A 20,835-nucleotide genomic window follows, 5' to 3' on the forward strand; every position below is an offset into this window, starting at 1 on the left:
GGAATAGGCCTAAGTTCGATTCTCGTCGCGACGGGAGGAATCTTTATCTGGTCGATTTCAATCGATGGTGAGTTAGCCGATCTCATACGGAGGTAGCAGGGTTTTTTCTCCCGGAAACTCGGGTTTTTCATCCCGCATACATACAAATCGGCCCTTCAGAACACACGCAATTTACAGACAAAAATTACTAGTTGTGGCGGTGTTGGAGGTGGGCGGTATATAGCGTTGATTCGTAGTAGAGGTAAGGTGTAGAGACAGTTGAAGATGTCCTCCCGCGATGAGTCTTCGCGGAGAGGACATCTTAATAATTATTATTATAATAATAATAATAATAATAATAATAATAATAATAATAATAATAATAATATTATGCGAGCAAATGACAGTCTGGAGAAGATGATGATGCTTGCTAAAATTGATGGAAGCAAGAGAAGAGGAAGATCAAGAATTAGATGGGTGGATGGAGTTAAAGAAGCAACTGGAATGCGCTTGGAAATTCTGAAAGATATGGCCAGGGACAGATCTGAATGGAGAATGTATATTTATGGAATCACCAGGAGTCGAGGACGACTCGATGGAACATAGAAACAAATAAATAAATAAATATATATATATACTGTATATATTTTTTTTTTATTCCCATATATAGGGAGTAGGCGAGGCCATTGTGCTCTATCTAAATTTTGGAGACTGAGTGGGCAGTTCAATCTCCACTGGTAGCCAATCAGAGATAGCTGGCCGAAGGCTATCACTAATTAAGCAGCACGCAGTGAAGAGAGATGGCTCAACAAGTGCTGCCATCTCGTGGTCCCTAACCCTAACACAATATATTTAATGTCTGAAACAATGTGGGTTCTACGGACGATTTTCTTGATTTACGGGACGAAAATCCCGAGTTTCCAGGCGAAAAACCCCGCTTGACGTGCCAGAGATCGACTAACTCGGGAACCGCTCGAAGATTCGAAACCAAGAAGTCTTTCTTCGTGCAGCCAAGCGCCGTGATATGCAAACGCCACATTCACTGAGCTACACAGGATCTGATATATATATACAGTATATATATATATATTGTTCATATTTTTGTTATTTTTTCTCGTATCGTTCCTGGTAGCTAAGTTATTCAGAAACTTTGAGAGTAGATGCATACAGTTATGAGGGTAAAAAATTCGTGAGCATAACCCGTACATAGAACGCATCCAACTCAGTGCAGTGCCTCGACAGTACTCTCACCGCATACTACTATATTTGGACTTTTTCAGGTGCGACCTGGCATCACAGAATAATTTGCAAGCTGTTATGGAAGCCTCCAAGTTAGTAATACGTCGGGATGAAGGTAGAATGTGCTACCTAGCAATAGGCTTGCAGAACTTCTTTACTGCTTATTCTCAGAAAAATTACATTTTAATTGCCTTTTGAACTGGAATATTTGTAACTTGGAAAGATAATAATGACCCGTTTAACCTTAAAAGTAAATTCATCTTCGGAATAATAACTATTTGCTATTTTATTTATTTCCTTCTTTTTTTTTTTTTTTCAGAAGTGAACTGAAAAGATTTGGTTTGATAAAGTTGGAAAGGGCTGCCTGACCACATGAATGCTCCTCCTGTTTAGTTCTTGACATTACTGAAACATTTCGGTAAACCCACTTAGTCACTAAAAAAAAGATAAATTACTTTCTTTTTTTTTTTAAGATAGAGACGCGATACTCTGGGAATCAATCGCTGATTCAGATAATTTAACTATAATTAAGAAATCACTAAAAATACAGCTGGAAATATAAAAATAATAATGCTACTACTAATAATAAAAAAACAGAAATCTTGGGAATGTCAACTCTACTACCAAAAGCTGCATCTAGTTTTCAAACGATGACATTGCAAACACTGTTATAATGAAATCGAATCAGTGTGTTGATAAGTTATCTGCATAATGGTGATAACATTACATAGTCAGCGTCGCTCTCTCTCTTTCTGGTGTAGGCTACTTGTATGTTGTTTACAGGTAGAACATGAGTGAAATGTAAGTCATCGTTTTATAAATTTTTCTAATATATTTACTTAATTGGCATTTTATATATTTATTATATAATAAGCAGCGCACAGTACTATTTTTTTTTTTTAACGAAGAACTATTTTTTTAACCTCACATGTTTTTTATATTATCAGGAGATGGATTTATGACGTTATTTGTTGGTATTGAATGGGGTTCAGTTTAGTTTCACTTTACTTAAAGAGAGCATCATATTCGTCGAAAAAATAAAGGGGGGAGAGAAATGAAATACTGCCTTTTCATCTGAATTACTATGCGCGTAATGAATCCTTTCTCTCGAAAATTATACCCGATTCTGAAATGGCAAATCGTGGAATTTACCATGAAATAATTTTTTTTTAAATTATTATTCAGTTAAAAATCATATAGCATGAAATTATTCATAAATATATTTCACTTAAATAAATATTTACATAAAACGAAGAGACAAAGAAAATCGACAGTAATATACAATCTAAAGTTGATATGTAGCAATAATATGAACTCATAGTTATTATTTATGTGAAGCAAAGCTTCTTAAACTATGGATCGCGATCCCAAATGGGGTCGCGTAACCGAATGTGCGGGTTCGAAAAATTTGGCAGCCCTCCCCCCCCTCCCCCAGCTACGCCTCTTCTGCTTCTGGGTTATTAGGAAAATGGTTCTAGATAGCTTTGCATATATTGCTCTTGATTTGGTATGTAGATACTTAATGCCATAATTTTCTTCTATCCTTCAGCCATTTCAGTGAACATTCTTCTTGGTCTTTTTTTTTAGATCAAAGGAAGAGAGCTGACGACTTTGTTAGGAAGGCACTTTTGTAGAAAAGCAATTGCGTATCAGTGGTATGATTTATTATGTACTTTTACTGCAGTTATGGCTCTGATTATCAATGTTTTTTTAGGTGTATATTAACTAGACCGAGACCTCCAACTTCTATTTCGCGGAAGAGCGTTGTAGAGCGCATTGGTTCATATTGCGTACCCCATATGTATGTCGCAAAGAACTTATGAATTTTATCTCCCATTGTCCGTGGTATGGAATGTTATGTATTTTGTACCACAGTTGAGAGGCTAAGTGCCTATTGCAAATCCTAGCTTTGCCGCTCTTATTACATTTGTTTTACTATTATTAATAATAAATTGTTAATCATTTTAGCACACTATTGTTTAATTACATGTTAGGAGTTCCTGAAGTTCACTACCAGAAACTGTATTCGTAACTAATTTTGATTCTTTTCAGAGAAGCTGCACAGGTTCTCGACTATAAATGTTAATGTCTAAATACAATATTTATTAAATTCCATCAGGAATGTTGTTGTTTCTTTATTCTTTTGAAAACCGTAAGAAAGTAATTATTATTATGATGATCATCATTATAAATTAGTAATTATAAATCAAACAGAAGCTATCTTTTGAGATTTCTGTGATTATGTTGAAATTCTTGAGCGGTTCGGTATAAAGGCAACATAATTATTCCAAGAAAAAACATTGTCAGGTACTTGTCTACTGTTTACTGTAGACAAGTACCTGACAATATTATATCGTTTTGTATTATATCGTTTTGTATACTTCTTTGGGAGAGGTTGTTACATATAAATTAAATGACAAGAGACCTTCGCTGTCAAAGCTGGAATGTCATCAAAGATTGAAAAATGGTTTAAGAATGGACAGGTAATGGCTTGTGAACAAGCTGGAATTATCACGTTTCAATAAAAACAACTAATACTATTCTATTTTTATCGAATTATTTATTAGGTCTGTTAATTTTTCCAGGAATGTTCATCATCATCATCACGAACCATGGGCTCACTGCCCGTTGATGTCTGATGCCTGTTTCACTATCTTTTTCCACCTTTCTTTGTCCAGTGCGCAGTGTCGCAGTTTTTATACACCCATTCCACACCAGTCTTTTATATCGTCTATCCATTCTCTGTATGGTCTACCTCATCTGTTTAAACCATCCAAAATACCAAACATAAATGTCTTTATCTTCCGGTCCTCACTCATTCTATAGATGTGTCCAAATAATTGCAGCTTCCGTTTTATAATCTTCTGCATTAGATTCTGTTTTGGCTGTATCTTCTGATAGAGCTCTTCATTGGTGATTTTCTGTACCCATCCTATTCTTAGAATCTTCCTGTAACAAGTTCTTTCAAATGCCAAAATTCTTTTTCTTGATTCCTTATTCATTACCCAAGTTTCAGATCCATACAGTACACCGCTGAAGATGCATGTTTCCAATACTCTTAGCTTTGTTTGCAGACTGATCACTTTACTTTTCCAGATGTTATCCATGGCCTTCAGATATGTTCTTCCCTTTACAATCCTGATCTTTATTTCTTTTTTACAGTCCAAGTCATATGTCAGTTTACTTCCCAAATATGTGAATTGTTCTACATTTTCTATAACAGTTCCATCCATTTGTATCTTTTGTTTCATGTTCTTCTCACCAAATACTATTGTCTTCGTTTTTTCAAAGTTCATAACAAGTCCAAATCTCTTCCCTTCCTCATTTAACAGTTTCAGTGTTTTTTGTAGTTCTCTTTCGTCTTCTTCAATAATAACAATGTCATCTGCAAATCTAAGATTGTTAATTCTTATTCCGTGTACAGATATTCCTTTGGCATCTTCTTTTATTTTATCCATTGCTCTTTCTAAATGTGCGATGAAAATGCTCGGTGATATTGGATCTCCCTGGAACCTGTCTCCAGGAACGTTGTTGTTCCTTTATTCTTTGGAAACAGTGTAGTGTTTTTAGGATGATGTGGAATTTTTCTTTGTATATAGAGAGTTTGCGATACACAATTAGCTCCATAATTTAGTTGATTACGCACAATGTAGCGATGAGTTATTTGTTTATAACATTTCTTTTTCCTGTTAATGTACGAGAGTGATTAATGCAGTGTTTCAGGTATGTACCCCGTTTCGAAGATTGTAACACTTTTAGTATAACAGGACATACGTTAGTTGAGTGTCTTTTGATCTGATTCCTGGTCCTTTGTTAGGGTTAATTTAGTGAATTGCTAGTGACAGTTCTTCCTTTGTTACTGTCAGGAACCGTATTGACTGGAATTCCAGTGGTCCTAGTAGAGAACATTTCTTTGTGTGAGGGGTGAATGTTTCCTGAAATTTTTGGGCAGACTTCACAAAGTGCCGATTAAAATTGTTTACCAACTGTTTGAGGGATTTGGATTCACAAGCAAAGCTGTGTTTTATCATTTCATTGGCGGTGGCTTTATTTGTATTCTTTCCATTTCTTTGATCAGGTGCCATGTTTCTTTTATGTCGCTCTGAGCCGTTGTTAATTTGTTTCTTTAATGGTTTCTTTTTGCGATTCTAATCAGTGTTAAGTTGTTCCGTTTTCTTTTGTATTCGGCTTGTAAATCTGTATTGCTTAACGAAATCTTAAGTTGTTTCCATGGAACATCTTTTCTTTGTATATGTATTCATGTTTCCTGTTATCCGTGGATTCTGTCTGTTTTATTTTTATTTTTGTTATTACTTTGTTAAATGTAAGTTTTCTTTTTCCGATTTTTTCATTTACAACAGTTTCATTTATGACGCTATTATGCTGTCTCGGTGAGTTTTAAGGTTTCTCGTTTAGTATGTAACTGCAGTGCAGTTAAATAATGGTCTGCTAGTGCGGATGTTATTACAGCCAGGGCTGTACTTATGCACAGGCACACGAGGCTGTAGCTTGGGACCAGAAAAATTAGTGCCGCAAACAATAAGGGAGGAGCCCCCTGAGCATTCTAGCGCTTCGGGCCCCCGCCCGCCTAGGGAAAAGTGTAAGTACGGCCCTGATTACAGCTGCAGTATAGGATGATGTGATTGGGTTTTGGGCAATCTCTTCTTTTGTATACAACTGTATGAGATGGGATTAAGTTATATCCTGATAGGAGGCCTAGGTATTGCACTGTGTTGTTATTTATGTCCATAATGTTTATATTTATGTCACCTATTATTATCAGGTATTCTGAGGCACCTTCTTCTGTGGTTGAAAGCTGTCTGTTTAATTCATCAAGAAATTTTATGGTTTTTAAATTGGGTGGTCTATACATAGCGTTTATTAACAAAGAATTTGATATTTTTTTTACTTCAAAGCATATATTTTTCGAATATTCTAATTTATACTTTATTTCTTTACTTCTAATTTTTGCTTGCTAAATATTATTCCACCTCGTTTCATTTGCCTACAGTGTTTGTGTTCTTGAAATTTTGGCATTTGATAACTGATTGCTTCTTCATTTGTTGTAGATAGTAACAATAATAATTATTATTATCTTTCCCATCTTTCCTAGTTTGTACATCAACAATATAAGTATATCACTGTAGATGTGTTTCTGTTATTCAACACATTTGTCACCTTACAAAGCGCGAGTAGATAGCTAAAGCAAGGCTCTTTTAGAGAATCCTATGTCTATCAACCCCAGTCCTGTATTTTATTCCTAACAGACCTCTCTAATACCACAATTACAACTGCAGATATGCAGACTGGTCTTTGAAACTTCTATTCTAGAACTCTGTTTGTGGAGTGTTACTGTTTTACCTTCTTTCCACTCCTTAGGAACCTTTGCACTGCATGGCTCATTAAACAACTAGGTTAGAGACAATTCTTCTGCAAATTCACCAAGAATATGTAGTGATATATCATCCATTATTATTATTATACAGGTATGGCCATGGAGTTAGATGACTCATCGTGGGAGATTAATTATTCACACAATACCTATCATGCTTCTCCTTAAACTCATTCACTGATGAAGCACCCACAACCACCCATGACAAATCATTCCACCCATTCACCACTCTCTAAACAAAAAATCGGATCCTAACACCCTTGCTAATTACACTCTTACACAATATTCACTGGTGACCCTTTGTTCTCTCCTTTCTTTCTGAAAGGAGAGAACAAAGTACTGAAAAAAGTCTTCAGTGCCAATCCTGTCTCATCTTATTTTTGAAGCCTACAGACCATCAACTATTCTTATAGGGAGCATTCCACATACCTGCTACAATCTTTGTCACTTGCCTCTGGACCCTCGCCACTTCTTCATCCCCACAGAATCTGGGAGTCCAGATCTGTATAGTCTACATGTGGCCTTATTAAAGCGTTATATAGGGGAACAATAAATTCTCTATAACTGCTTGTTAGTGTGTTCTTCAGCAACCATGTAATCTGATGTGCTGATTTGGTTACCTTTGTAATATGTTCTCTAAACGTCAACTCCCCGTCCACAATCATGTCCAAGTCCCTGGCCTGGCCTCATCAGTTTCTTGCAGTTCAGTTCCATCAATATAGTACATAACTTCTGATCTCTTCCCAAAGTGGGCCACATTAAACTGACAGCCATTTTCCTTTTCTCATACAGCTAATCTGTTTAAGTCTTCCGGCAGGATCTTTGCATCACCTCCATTTATGATTGCTCTTCCCAATTTAGCATAATCAGAAAACAAATATTTCTTGTCAAATCATTTCCTGTATCATTGACATACAAATCAAACAACAAAGGACCAAGTGCTGAACCCCTGTGGTGCACCACTATTCAATTTCATTCTCTTGAATTCAACTCCTCCATAAACCACTCTGTATTTGTCCATCAGTCACCCTCTAATCTAAATCACCAGATTCATATTCACTCCCATTTGCTCCAATTTATGCAATAGAATTCTATGTGGAATCCTGTCAAATGCTTTTTGCAAATCTATCAATATCACTGAGTAGCCATTTCCCTTACCCAACTTCATTGTCATTTGATTATAAAAATGTGCAAATTACTAATGCGAAATCTACACTTTACAAAACCATATTGTCCCTTATACAGTATTATATTCCTATCCATTCACTCCTGAGATGCAGATTAGCCATAATTTGCAATTTCTGCTTTCATATCATCTTCACTCAACCATGTTTCACTTATTCCAATGATTTTAGAGTTAATAAACTCAATCCTGAAAACATTTCATCTCTCGTATTTCTGATACTTCTGGCATTTGTAAACAAACACAGTAGTTCATTTTTTTGGTCTATAATCAGTCCTATACAAGCCACCTGTTGGTTTTGATTTCCCCACCACACAGCCCTTGCCCAATCACCTTTATTGCTGCTTACCACATACCTAAAAAAAAAGTATATATCTCAACTTCCTCACCCACACCAAATATTCATCTCTATGCCAATCATTGCCATACACACATTCACTGCTATTTTCAACATCTACTCTCCCTATGCCATGCCCCCACTCTGTTTCCCTGTTCCTCTTGCATTCCCATTCTCTCTCCATCTCTCTCAAACGACTATTGTTTGTTGCACTGCCAAGCAGTGGCACACCACAGGAGTCCCCCCCCCCCTCCTCAAAAGCTGATCTCCTCTGGCCCGAGCCAGGCCAGAGGAGATCACGGGTATATCATGTATTGGCGATCACCGCAGATGCTCAGTTATAGGTCGCATGCAATGTGTAGTGTGTATTCTCAAACAGTTTACTCAACTCGCCCCCCCCCAAGATAAAATCCTGAGTATTCTACTGCTTCCAAGCACTTCTGTCTCTTCAATGCCACTCTCCGAATCTTTCACTTCATCTCATACTTCTCATGTGTTGCTTGCATCACACATTGCACTACCACCTGGCAACACTTTCTCCAGTGCAGTCACTCCAAAGCCATTCAAATACAACTCATCACAGCTGTATAATTCCATTCTTCCCTCAAACACATTCCATTCATCTACAAACTGCACTCCCTTCTCTTCACATAGATTCTGCTAACATACCATTCATGATTCTGGCTCTCAATCGCAACTCATCATTGTCATACCTTGGCAACACACTGACAGACTTTCCCACTATATTGTTTTCTTTCACTCTTCTCAATAACCTCCTGATGTTCACCCTTACATGCTCCTTATGACCACTTAAATCACTTGTCCCCACAACTACCACTAATTTTCTTGCTCATTTCCTCCGCATGTCCAGTGGCTTAATAATCTTGCACATTCTCCTTCATGGATAGCAGAATTTATGGACTCTTTCACTAACTAATCCACGAAGGAGAATGTGCAAGATAGTTAAGGCATTGGACATGAACTGTATGAAATCTCCATACACTGTTATCCTGAAATCTCTTGTCACCTCTTTTATCCTTTTTTTCTTTCGTTCTATTCTTTTGCACGCTTTCATTAGTTTCCACTAAGTGTCTAATATCTCTCTGCATATTCCTCATTTCATTTTTCATTTTCAATAACTGTTTCATTAAATCTTGCATTCCGACATTTTCCCTCTCTGTCACTCACGTAGTCTCGCTACCTCTCATTCTGCGCACCTTGCTTCCGTTTCTTAATTCATGCTTCCTCTCGCTGCCTTATCACTAACTTTCGCTGCTACATTCTTATAGTCTTTCACTCCCTCACTTTCACTAACTTTAGTTCCATTTCCGTTTCTTTTGTTTAGGACAGAACACCTACTAGTTTCACAACAGTTAAGTTGTGGCTTCTTTAGAGTAAAAAATAAACATACAAGTGACAAGCACAAAAAATATAAATTAAAGTAAAAACCTGAGAAAAGCTTGCGGTATAAACATTAAAGATACTAAGAAATTATATACTTAGTTTAATCCTTTATTCAAGTGTAAGCAAACAAAGTTTGCGTCTAAAATATAATCAGGACAGGGCAACTCGTATATAGAAGCTAATGACTTCACTTCACTTGCCTTAGTATAAACAACTAAAAAACAAGAAACAGTGAAGTATAGAAGTCATCTATTTTCTACATTTGTGGTTAGCTGAAAAATTGAAGTGATATATGAAGAGATCTGATTAAAGACTTCCAAATATTGCTTAGGGTGAGCCACATGAAAAAAATGAGTGGTGGATTCTTTATCTGATGAGAAAGAAACTTATCGAGATATGGCATAGTGGCCTTTCTTACTTTGAAACTTCAGCAGTTCTGAGCAATGGAAGAAAAATCACTGGAACAAGGAATTCTTTAAACACCTGGATGTTTGTAGAAGTGGTGGTGTGTGTGTGGGGGGGATTACTTGGGAGAATGAAGGAGGTTGCATATAGTGAGAATGGGATTGAAGCCTGCATTGATGTTTTAAGTTTTAAGAAGATTGGTAATTCTGATCCACTGTCTCATGTTTTTCAGTTGTTAATACAATGGGTTCTATCAACTGCCTTTTATGTTAATTTATGTTTTATTCTTGTCACCTTTATGTTGATTTTTTTTTTATCCTGAAGAAGCCACAAGTCACCTGTGGCGAAACTCGTCAGTGTTTTTCTTTCTATATGTTTTTTTTGTTTCAACAACTAAATAAACCCCATCTGTTTTAATAGCTACTTGTTTATGAAGATTTTCATAATCTTTCAAATGATAATACCTCATATTATTATTTCAAGGCATCCACATGGAACTCATAAATTAAAGAAGCCAAGAAATTATATTCTTGGCTTAATCCTTTATTCAAGTGCAAGCAAGCCAAGTTGCACGTGAAGTACCTTCACGACTGAGAAACTGGTATATACAAGATGACTTCACATCACTTATCTTAGTATTCTATAATGCAAAGCACGTATCCTTACAGACATGCATATGCTATGTATTATGGAAAGGGTCACTACTTTATTGGGGTCTCATCACAGAGGCATAGCTAGGGGGGGGCAGTCCTCCCCGAGCGGCATTTTGAACCTTTTTGAACTTTTGCAGTTAATTCTAAAATAGACTGGAGAACTCAGTTTCAACTATTATAATACTACAGCGAATTCTCCTCACAATTGCTTTAAGTGTTGCTAGTTGTGAGGAGTTTTTCTAAATAAGATTGATTAAGAATTACCTACATTACTATGAAATAGACCTCGATGATGTCATTGACGATTTTGCTAACAGATAACGAAGAAAAATAACATTTTTGAATGTTGAAATTAAAATTTTACTTCAAAGATAAATATAGTTTTAATTTATTTCCCTATATGGCGTTCTGACTTTTGGTAGTATTTTTGTGTATTGAGAGGGGCGACAAAAGTTCTAGCTACACCACTGTCTCATCAGTGTGAGCCAGACCCAGAAGTTATACCAAGGTCAAAGTAATGCAAACGTCATATTTTTATATACAAGTACCCAAAAGGTATCACAATTTATTACTAAAATACTCTGGGTTAGAAATGGATGTTAAAATTTTCCACTTGGTTATACTATGAATTCAAGATGCCAAGAAATTATATTATTATTATTATTATTCAGGTCTCCATGGAGTCAAAAGACTCATCGTGAGAGGTCCTTCCTAAGAACATAAAGTCTGTCACGACTCATCAAGGGAAGGTTCCCCCTAAGAAACACAAAGTCTATCATACCACTCCTTAAACCTTGATTTAATCCTTTATTAAAGTGTAAGTAAACCGTTTGTTCATGAAGTAACGTGACAACTGAGTAAATCGCATATGAAGCTAATGACTTGTATAACCAAGTGGAAAAACGTTTAACATCTATCTCAAACCCAGAGTATTTTAGTAATAAGGTGTGACATCTTTTTGCTACTTGCATATGGAAATATAACTGCGTTACTTCAACCTTTGTATCACGTCTGCACCTGGCTCCCAATCACGAGACTTCAATAAAGGTCGTAACCAGTCTCGGTAGTGACCTTTCTCGTAATACATAGCCTTATGCATGTCCATAAGGATATTTGCTTTGCATTATGGGATACTAAGGCAAGTGATGTAAAGTCATTAGCCTCTGTGTACGAGTTCTCCAGTCATGAAAGTACTTCATGTGCAAACCTGGTCCGTTTGTAGGTCCCTGCTTCGCGTCTTTCCAAGAATAGTCGATTTATGCTGAAGGGGAGAAAGAAATGAAGGACGTCCGAATTGGTCGCTAACACGCGAAATCACGTGCTTTATGAGTAAAAGTTTCCAACTGTTATACCAGCAACATAGTTAATTACAATAATCATAAAAGAGAAGTTAATTTTCTGACAGGTAATAATAAACAACTCATCCCACAATACGGACTGATTACCCTATTATCGGAATGGATTCTCCTTTTTCTGAGATGCGCAGAAGTGTCGAAGGATCTCTAATCGGTGGGCGAACTACATGCTTACACTTGGATAAAGAATTAAAACAAGGATATAATTTCTTTGCATCTTTAATTTATAGCATAACCAAGTGGAAAAATTTACAACATCTATCTCTATTCCAGAGTATTTTAGTAATAAGGTATGACATCTATTCACTGCTTGTATATGGAAATATAACTACTGCTTTACTTCAACCATGGTATCACTTCTGTGTCTGGCCCCACTCATGAGAACTCAATAATAGTCGAGTTAATCACTAGGGGGAGATAAAATTCTGTCTATTCTTGCTATGAGAGATTTTTTTAAATAGTTCCATCCTCTTAATTCAATGTGGTCTTATGATCAATTGCAGGAGTGACTGCAGAGCAATCCCAGGCAGAGAAAGCCAACTGGAGGCAGTTAACTCAGATAAGTCTAACCACCTGCGTATCAGTCATCAGTCATCTTTGTGCTTTAGTTTTAATTGGCTTTTGGTTTGAAATTGATGAAAAAGGAAAACTGATAGCTTTTGGTTATATGATGATAAAAAAGAACCGAGGCCTTTTCTCTATCTATCTGTCTTTTCTTTCTTCTAATACTATCAGGCTCTCTTGCACCCCTATACTAACTACTCTAGGCCTATCATGAGCACCCGCTTTACTTTTTCATCTTAATAAAGGTTGAAACTGGTGTGGGGTAGTAATCCTTCCCAAAATACATAGCATTATGCATGTCCTTAAGGATATGGGTTTTACATTATTGGATACTAAGGCAGGTGATGTGAAGTCATTAGCCTCTATATACAGTTACACTCTGAGTTACGTAAGTCGAATTTTTAAATTACATACATACAATAAAATGTTCAATAGCTACTCATACCGCTGTCTTACATGAACTTTTTTGCCATTAATCAGGTATTTTCCATTTGTTAATAATTTTAATATTTTTCATTTTTAGGGTGATTAAAAAAAATTCAATTGTAAAAAAATTTATCATTGTATTTGAATAATATACATACTGTAAATAGGAAAGTATGAAAAATACATAATATAAAAACAAACTGAAATATTCACTTTTCAAATAAAAAAATATCTTGTGACGGCTAAGGTGGCTGTTCTAAGGAATGCTGTTCTGCGGAAAGTTTTACTCCTTTCGATGTTGAAAGCTGAGGGTAGTCAGGGTCGTCTGAGTTGTCATCTTGACTTTATTGTGAACAGCATCTCACAAACATGATATTGGACCCAGCCTCTTCTTGGTAATAATTGCTTCAACGCTACTGCACCTGTCGTGCTTTCAACAATGCGAACTTTATCCTTCACTATTGTACAGGGGCGAGTTCTCCATGCTTGCTGCGCAAGCTCATTAATTGAGAAAGACGTAATATTTATTTGTTAATAAATGCATGCATTTATAAGCATTCCATTTAGGCTTTTATTTTAGTAGACAGAAGACGTCTTAAGCTTGCGCGGCAATAATTGAGCTTTGCGTTATGTATAGAAGGCCGATGCTTGCTCGTCTCTAGTCAAAGCTACGTTGGCTTGCTCGGTTGTAGGAGCTTCCAGGTCCTCACTGCAGCACTGTGATTTCATGCACGAGCACAGCCATTTCCTCTCCCTTCACGTTGTCTTAAACATAGGCCATACACAGTCAAAGTAGCTCTAGCCAGTGAGCTTCAGCCAACTTTACAAGTGTGCATGATGTTGCTTGGGAAAATTAAATTACAACCAACTTTTTATGACGATGTTATTGATCAGCTCATAAAGAAGAACCATAGGGTGGAATTTGTATTCAAGTAGCTAAATTGAAAAAGATAGAATATCATTTGTAAAATAAATGTTGTATTTGTATGATTAAATATACATAAATTTCTAAATATATAGTTTTAAATGATCAGTAATTCATTATTCCGCTAATCAGACTTCAATCACACCTCTCACTCCCTGAATGATAACAAGAGTAAGTGTGAATTTCATTCGGTTTTGTATTTGCATTCCATTTTAAGAGTAAAAAAAACAAAACAATGAAACTAGCAGTAATAACAAGTGACTGAGCTAACCGCGCGAGGCATCTACTACTGTACTACAATAAGGCTGTCAAAGATGCAAACATGTTCATACGTGCTAGTAGATTTATTACGTAATTGCGAATTTACGTAAGTCACGTGTTACGTAACTCGGGGGTGTAACTATAAGTTTTCCACTCTCAATATAAGAAATCTACTCTTGTTCACTTCCTCACTGTACTTTCACACAGCTTTCAGGGATGGCCTCTTGTTTTTCCTATCTCACTGGCCACTCTTTTTACAATCCCCTCTGTATTAATCTAGTAAAATCTCACAAGTAACTTAAACATCTCTATCATATCACCTCTTTTCTGCCTGTTTACCAATTTGCATTTCTTTATTGTAATTTGCATTTCTTTAACATCTCCCCATAACTAACATGCTAGTCCTGATATTGCCTTGGTCATTCATCTCTGGATCGTCTCCACTGTTTCTACATCACAGTGAAAGCCTGTCAGTGTACTCCTTTTCATATCAGCAGTGTGATGTGAAGAGTAGTTTTTGCAATACATGAAACTTGCCTTCCAAACTTCAGTCCACTATTCACCCATTGCCCATAGATCTCATACAATTTCATACAAAGAGAGAGAACATCACCATCTAACTAATCTATCTGTTCCTGTCTTCTTCAGCATGTACACCAACTTACCACAATGCAATCCATCAAATGCTTTTGCAAAGTCCAAGAATATCACTACATGAATCTTTATTATACAATACACTCATCACCATATAATAAAATGCAAGTGGATTGCTAAAAACAAGAAAAAAAACTGCTCTTCACAAATCCATTCTGTCCATCATAGTGGATGTTATATCCATCAGTCTAATCCTGTATTCTATTCCTAATTGATCTCTCCAGTATACCTTGACCACAACTGTAAGATATACTGACTGGTCTATAATTGGAAACATCTGTCCAGAACCATCTTGTAACCACTCCACAAGCATGGTTCTAGATATTATACTTAAACTGCAACTTCCTGAAGGAGTGCATATACTCCACAGAGATTATGGTATTGTTAATCATAACAATGTGGATTTTGTATTTGCACACCTCAAAAAGAAATATTGTTTTATTCATATTCAGTGATTGAACAAAAGCAGGGAAAAAAGTTTATGATCAACTTCTAACTGGATTGTATTTTACTTGTGAAAGAATCTCGAGTATTTAATTAACATTAAAGTTATTTTTAATTTGATTTATTCCACAGGCATGCATTAGTAAAAAATGGACGCTAAAAAGTACCACTATTCTTCTGATACCTCTCGACAGAATAAAACTGGGAATGATAGCAATCAAAGGCAGTCTCAAGATAATTCCTCAGTGGCTTCTGATAATATCAGTAATTTAAATATTATGTATTTTTAATCTGTTCATTTCTTTAGTAGAATTATATATATATATATATATATATATATATATATATATATATATATATATATATATATATATATATATATTGTGTATACTAATAAAAGGTTAACTATTTATTACACACTGCTTTTAAATCACGATTCTAAAGAAAATCAGAAGGGAAGAAGGCAATATTTCTTCCTTTCTTTACATAGAGAGGACTGCAAAATGTATGTACGAGTATATTAAACTATAGATTGGTCATTATCTCAGGAGTAATAGTTAAGGTATTGGCAATGTTTAGATGCATTTCAGTACAAAGGACCACTTATACGGAACAAGCAGGGATAAGGAAGTTCTCTAGAATGTTTCCCATAAGGATGGAATGAAAGTTGAGCAAGAATATGGTTAGAAATGATACAAAGACTAGATTTTTTGCTTGGAGAATGGTGAATAAGCCAAATGGGTTGCCAGAAGTAGCTGCGTGCAAATGCATTGCAAGTGGAGTTTAAGAAGCGATATGATAGGTATTGTGTGAATGATGGTTAATGTGCATCATGTGATGAGCTTTTGGACTCTCTGAAGATGCAAGGATAATAATAAAATATCTCACTTAGTGTGCTCATTACACTGGCCAACAAATCAAAACTTTTTTTTTTGTATATGAAATTAATTTCAAGGTACTGAATACAAATCTGCAGTCCCAAAATTCTGTCATATAAAGATTTGTTTCTTATAAATATGCACAATTTGTGTAGGTTTTTTGAATATTTTATAATGAATCTATCAGTAATAATACAAAAGTTTTGGATTATTGTTTGAAATGATACAAAGACTAGATTTTTTGCTTGGAGAATGTTTTGTAGTTTTGTAACTAAGATGTGTAGCATAGTTTGAAAATGAATGAATTTGGTTTGGATATGTTTAAATGTATAAATCTATCTTACATCAACAAATATACTCTAATACAGGGTGATCCAAAAATTGAAGCTGAGCTGCATTGAAGTATTAGGGAGTAGGAAGGTTACAAGTGGAGTTCCACTGGGAGTCCTGGGACCATTGCTATTCAATCTTCATGTCAATATATATTATTGTCACAGGACTACAGAGAGATGTTCATTGTTTGCAGATGATATGAAGCTTGGGAGGGTTATCAATAATAGTAATGTTTTGGCTTTTCAAGAGGATTTAAATAAGCTGGTAGAGTGGCCAAAGGCATCGAGATTTCAGTTTAATGCAACTAAATGTAAGGTTTTAAAATTTGGGATCCACAGAGGGAATGCTCCATACTCACTTGGTGGAGTTATACTGGAAGAAGTGCAGGAAGCAAGGGAACTTGGGGTGATTGTGGATAGAGATTTAAAGTTCCAAAGGTTAGGAAGACATCCAGAGAATTGCAGAAATGCTGAGGAGAACATTGGCCACAAGAGATAAAAGTATGCTGTCCCATGGTATAAAGCTTTGATCAGACCACATCTGGATTTCTGTGCTCAGATCTGGCATGAGGTGAAGGGGATGAAGTAATCTTGGAGAGGATGCAGACTTATAACAAAAATGATGTTAGGACTGTACAACATAGATTATGAGGATAGACTGAGGGCATGCAGACTGCAGAGTTTGGTGGGTAGAAAGCAAAGGGGAGATATGATCGAGACATCTGCTGAAGGGTTATTATTGTATTAACACTGAGGAGATTTTTCATGTGGTAGAATTAAGGAAAGGAACTTGCAAAAGGAGGATGTGAATAAAAAGGTTAGAAGTAAGTTTTTTGCATGGAAAATGGTAGAAACATGGAATGTATTGCCTGAGAGAGTGGTGAACATACACACTGTGGAAATTTTAAGGAGTGGTGTGATAGACTTTGTGCTTAACTAGTGTTGACCTCCTGCAATGAGTCTTGTGACTCCATGGGGGTCAGGAAAATAATAATAATTTCTTAAGCACACTCATCCACTTCAAAGATGCCTGCACACATGCTCAACTGTTTTCACCTTAGTTGCCCTAGTTTATCCTGCTGCACATCAATTGTTTCTCTCTCTCTATGTCTTTGGAATCAACAGTTATAGCTGGCCTGGTTGGCTGAGTGGTTAGTGTATCCGCTCTCCAGCCAAAAGGCTGTGGGTTCGAATCCCACCATGGGCATGGATGTTGGTGTGAAAATACTAGTGGTGGTGCTCAGCAGTAGATGGCATTTGGTGTAGATGATGAAGGTAGTTGCGGTTGGTGGATACAGAGAGTTATAGAACAGGTGCCCTCCCTTGATGAGTCTTTGGACTCCCTGGAGGTGTTATATAATAATAATAATAATAAATAGCAGTTTCTCCAAAACCCAACTCCAAATCCATTTAAACACATGCCTACAGAACCTACACACTGAGTCATTTGTTATCATGGTTTTAATTTTTCTGACCAAATGGTAATAAATTTACAATCTTTGCTCTCTCACACTTCATTTTCACTTCTTCCAATAAAAAAGGCATTGAACCAAAATTTGATATGAGCACTTATTAGTGAGGGTACATGCAAATACTGATAAAGCAAATGGGTGTATGATTGTTCTCTGAGACAGTAAATAAGAATGGGATTGTGGGTACATGGCATAAGTTTAATTATGGACCAATGAGATTTATATAATTTATGTGTACTAGTGCCAGAAGTATTAGAAACAAGAAGGAGAAGTTATTAGTTTAGTTCCTATTGGCCGAAAGTCATTGGTATTAATCAGTGGTGTAGCTAGACCTTTCGCCACCCAGGGCGGTCCCTGAGTTTGTCGCCCGGGGAGGTCCATGAGTTTGCCACCCCTCTCAATACACGCCAAAAAATACTACAAAAAGTCAAAACAACGTATAGGAAATAAATTAAAACACTATGTTTATTTTTTAAGTAAAACCTTAATTTCAACATTTTTAAATGTTATTTTTCTTGCTTCTCTGTTAGCAAAATCGTCGATGACATTGCCAAAGTCTATTTCATAGTAGTGTTAGTAATTCTTAATCAATTTTTTTTAGAAAAACTCCTCTCACAACTAGTAACACTTAAAGCAATTGTGAGGAAATTCACAGTAGTATTACAATATTTGGAAATGAGTTCTCGAGACTATTTTGGAATTAACTGCAAAAGTTCAAAAATGTTCACAGTGCCCCCCCCCCCTCTAGCTGTGCCTCTGGTATTAATGAGTCGTAGCTGATTAAAGATGATGTAATTATGGGTATAAAAAGTATTGGTTATAGTATTTTTAGGGCAGATAGAGCTAATAGGATGGGGGAGGTATTACTAATGATATCAGATGAGTTGCAGCTTAAAGGGAGTGCTAACACAACAGGAAATCAGTAAAATAGAAAACAGTGCTTTTGAGTCTGTCTCATGTGAGATAGAAACTAACTTGACAAAGTATGAGGGTGGTCTGAAAATATCTCGGCATAATAATGAAAAAATTTCAAATTTATAAAATAATTTCAAAATTATTTTTATTTTTCAACATAATCTCCTTTAAGACTAATACATTTATTCCAACACTATTATTCTGTCCCTGTAATGGTTCTCAGTAAGATCTGTAAAATACCCCTCTACAGCTGCAATTACCACTTGATTAGAAGAAAAATGCTGACCAGCGAGGAAGCGTTTTAGTTTTGGGAAGAGATAGAAGTCAGAGGAAACCAAATCTGGGGAATAGGGTGGATGTTTCAACAATTCATAGTGCAGATCCCTTAATTTTCCCATTGCCAAAACACCTCTGTTTGCAGGTGCATTGCCCTCATGAAAGATGATTTTTTTTGTCTAGTCTGGTTAAAAGATCGGAATAACATTCTCTGTTTATTGAAATTACCCTTTTCAAAATAATTAATAAACAAAATGCCTTTAGCATCCCAAAACACCGATGCCATGACCTTTCCTGCTGATGGAACTGACTTTTCTCTTCTTTAGCACTGAACAACCGGCTTCTGTCCACTGTTTGGATTCTAGTGCGTAATGGTGAATCCAAGTCTCATCCATAGTAATAAATTGACGCACAAAATCAGTTTTATTTTTGTTGAAACATCAAGCACTGTTCATATTTTTATGCGTGCATTTTTGATTTGAATGGGATATCAGCCCATGGATTACAAGAATGTGTTAGGGAATTGTTAGTCCCTATGACTAGATTGATTGATCTCTGTCTCAGCTCGGGTAGAGTCCAAAGGGAATGGAAGGAGGTAAAAATAGTTCTATTGCATAGAGGTGATTCCAAGACCAATATAGCTAATCATAGACCAGTTAGTATTTCAGGAGTGGTGGTCAAATCATGCACTTGATCAATGATTTCTGGCATTGTTATACTTTTTGGACGTCCTTCACGTGGATTATCTTCAAGTATGGTATGGCCATGTTTAAATTCGGCTGCTCATTTCTTAATTGTCGAAAATGAAGGAGAAGAGTGCCCATAAACTTTGAATGAATTTCTTTTGACATTAAACCTTCTTTTATAAAGAATTTTATAACCACACGATACTCAATTTTATCCCTTTCAAGGGATATAGACAAAACTTTTGCTTCAGGCAGCTGTATAAAACAAACTACCTGATGAAATGACTTGCAGTTTCACATGGATGCTTATGACAGATGTACCAACTTAGAAAAAAAAATTGTGCCGATAGTGTTGCCATCTATGGTTGAGGCCGAGAACTTTTCAGACCACCCCCATATTTAGTTGGTTGCTGCTATAGGTCCAGGGAATGCAAAGGATGATGTGGGAAATGTGTATCAGCAAATAAATTCAATAAGTAGAGAATGGGTAATTATTATAGATGACTTTAATTATGGAGATATAGAAGGAAAAAAGGTCGTATGGGCAGAAGAAAAATGGAATTTGTGCAGCTTCACATAGCAATAATTATCTAAGATAGCATATAATGGAAGGTACACGGGGATCATGAGTGCTGAACCTTGTGATTACATCTGAGACTGTTTATAACTAAGATGAATATATTGCTGCCAATTGGTGAGAGCGTCATTCAGTTCGATGTGGAAGGTGGCTATGCATCTGGAATTTTCAGTAAAGAAGGATTTGATGTTACAAAGCTGGGAACTATGAGAAACTTAGAAAATTGCTCTGAGCAGTACCACAGAGGATATACTTCATGGAAAAGATGTTAGCAGGGTATCTATCTATCTATCTCTCCCGTCCATCTGATTCAGACGGGTTGGGTCTCCTCCTAATAAGGAGTCACAGCAAAATAATGCAGCTGGCATGCCACTCCTCTGCTGCATCCCTATTGGAGGTATTCATGACTGTAGTCCATGTGTGTTTATAGGGCTGGTTTGCCTGCTTGCAGGATGAAAAAATCCAGCTAAACTGGGGG

General features: G+C 36.2%; 1 protein-coding gene across 3 annotated transcripts in view; it reads left to right on the forward strand.

The window, feature by feature from the left end:
- Positions 1 to 1,875: 1,875 nt before the first annotated feature.
- Positions 1,876 to 20,835, forward strand: part of imd (death domain-containing immune deficiency protein) — a 33,299-nt gene continuing 14,339 nt past the window's right edge. For all 3 annotated transcript variants that reach the window (XM_090397334.1, XM_090397336.1, XM_090397335.1), the window contains exons 1-2: positions 1,876 to 2,019; positions 15,354 to 15,485. In XM_090397334.1, coding sequence (XP_090253460.1) covers positions 15,371 to 15,485 — 115 coding nt within the window. In that variant the 5' untranslated portion in view covers positions 1,876 to 2,019; positions 15,354 to 15,370. The remainder of the gene's footprint in view (positions 2,020 to 15,353; positions 15,486 to 20,835) is intronic.

The sequence above is a fragment of the Typopeltis vanoorti genome, chromosome 9 (genome assembly GCF_054136105.1).
Source record: "Typopeltis vanoorti isolate ZY-2024b chromosome 9, IOZ_Tvanoo_1.0, whole genome shotgun sequence".
Classification (NCBI taxonomy): Eukaryota; Metazoa; Arthropoda; class Arachnida; order Uropygi; family Thelyphonidae; genus Typopeltis; species Typopeltis vanoorti.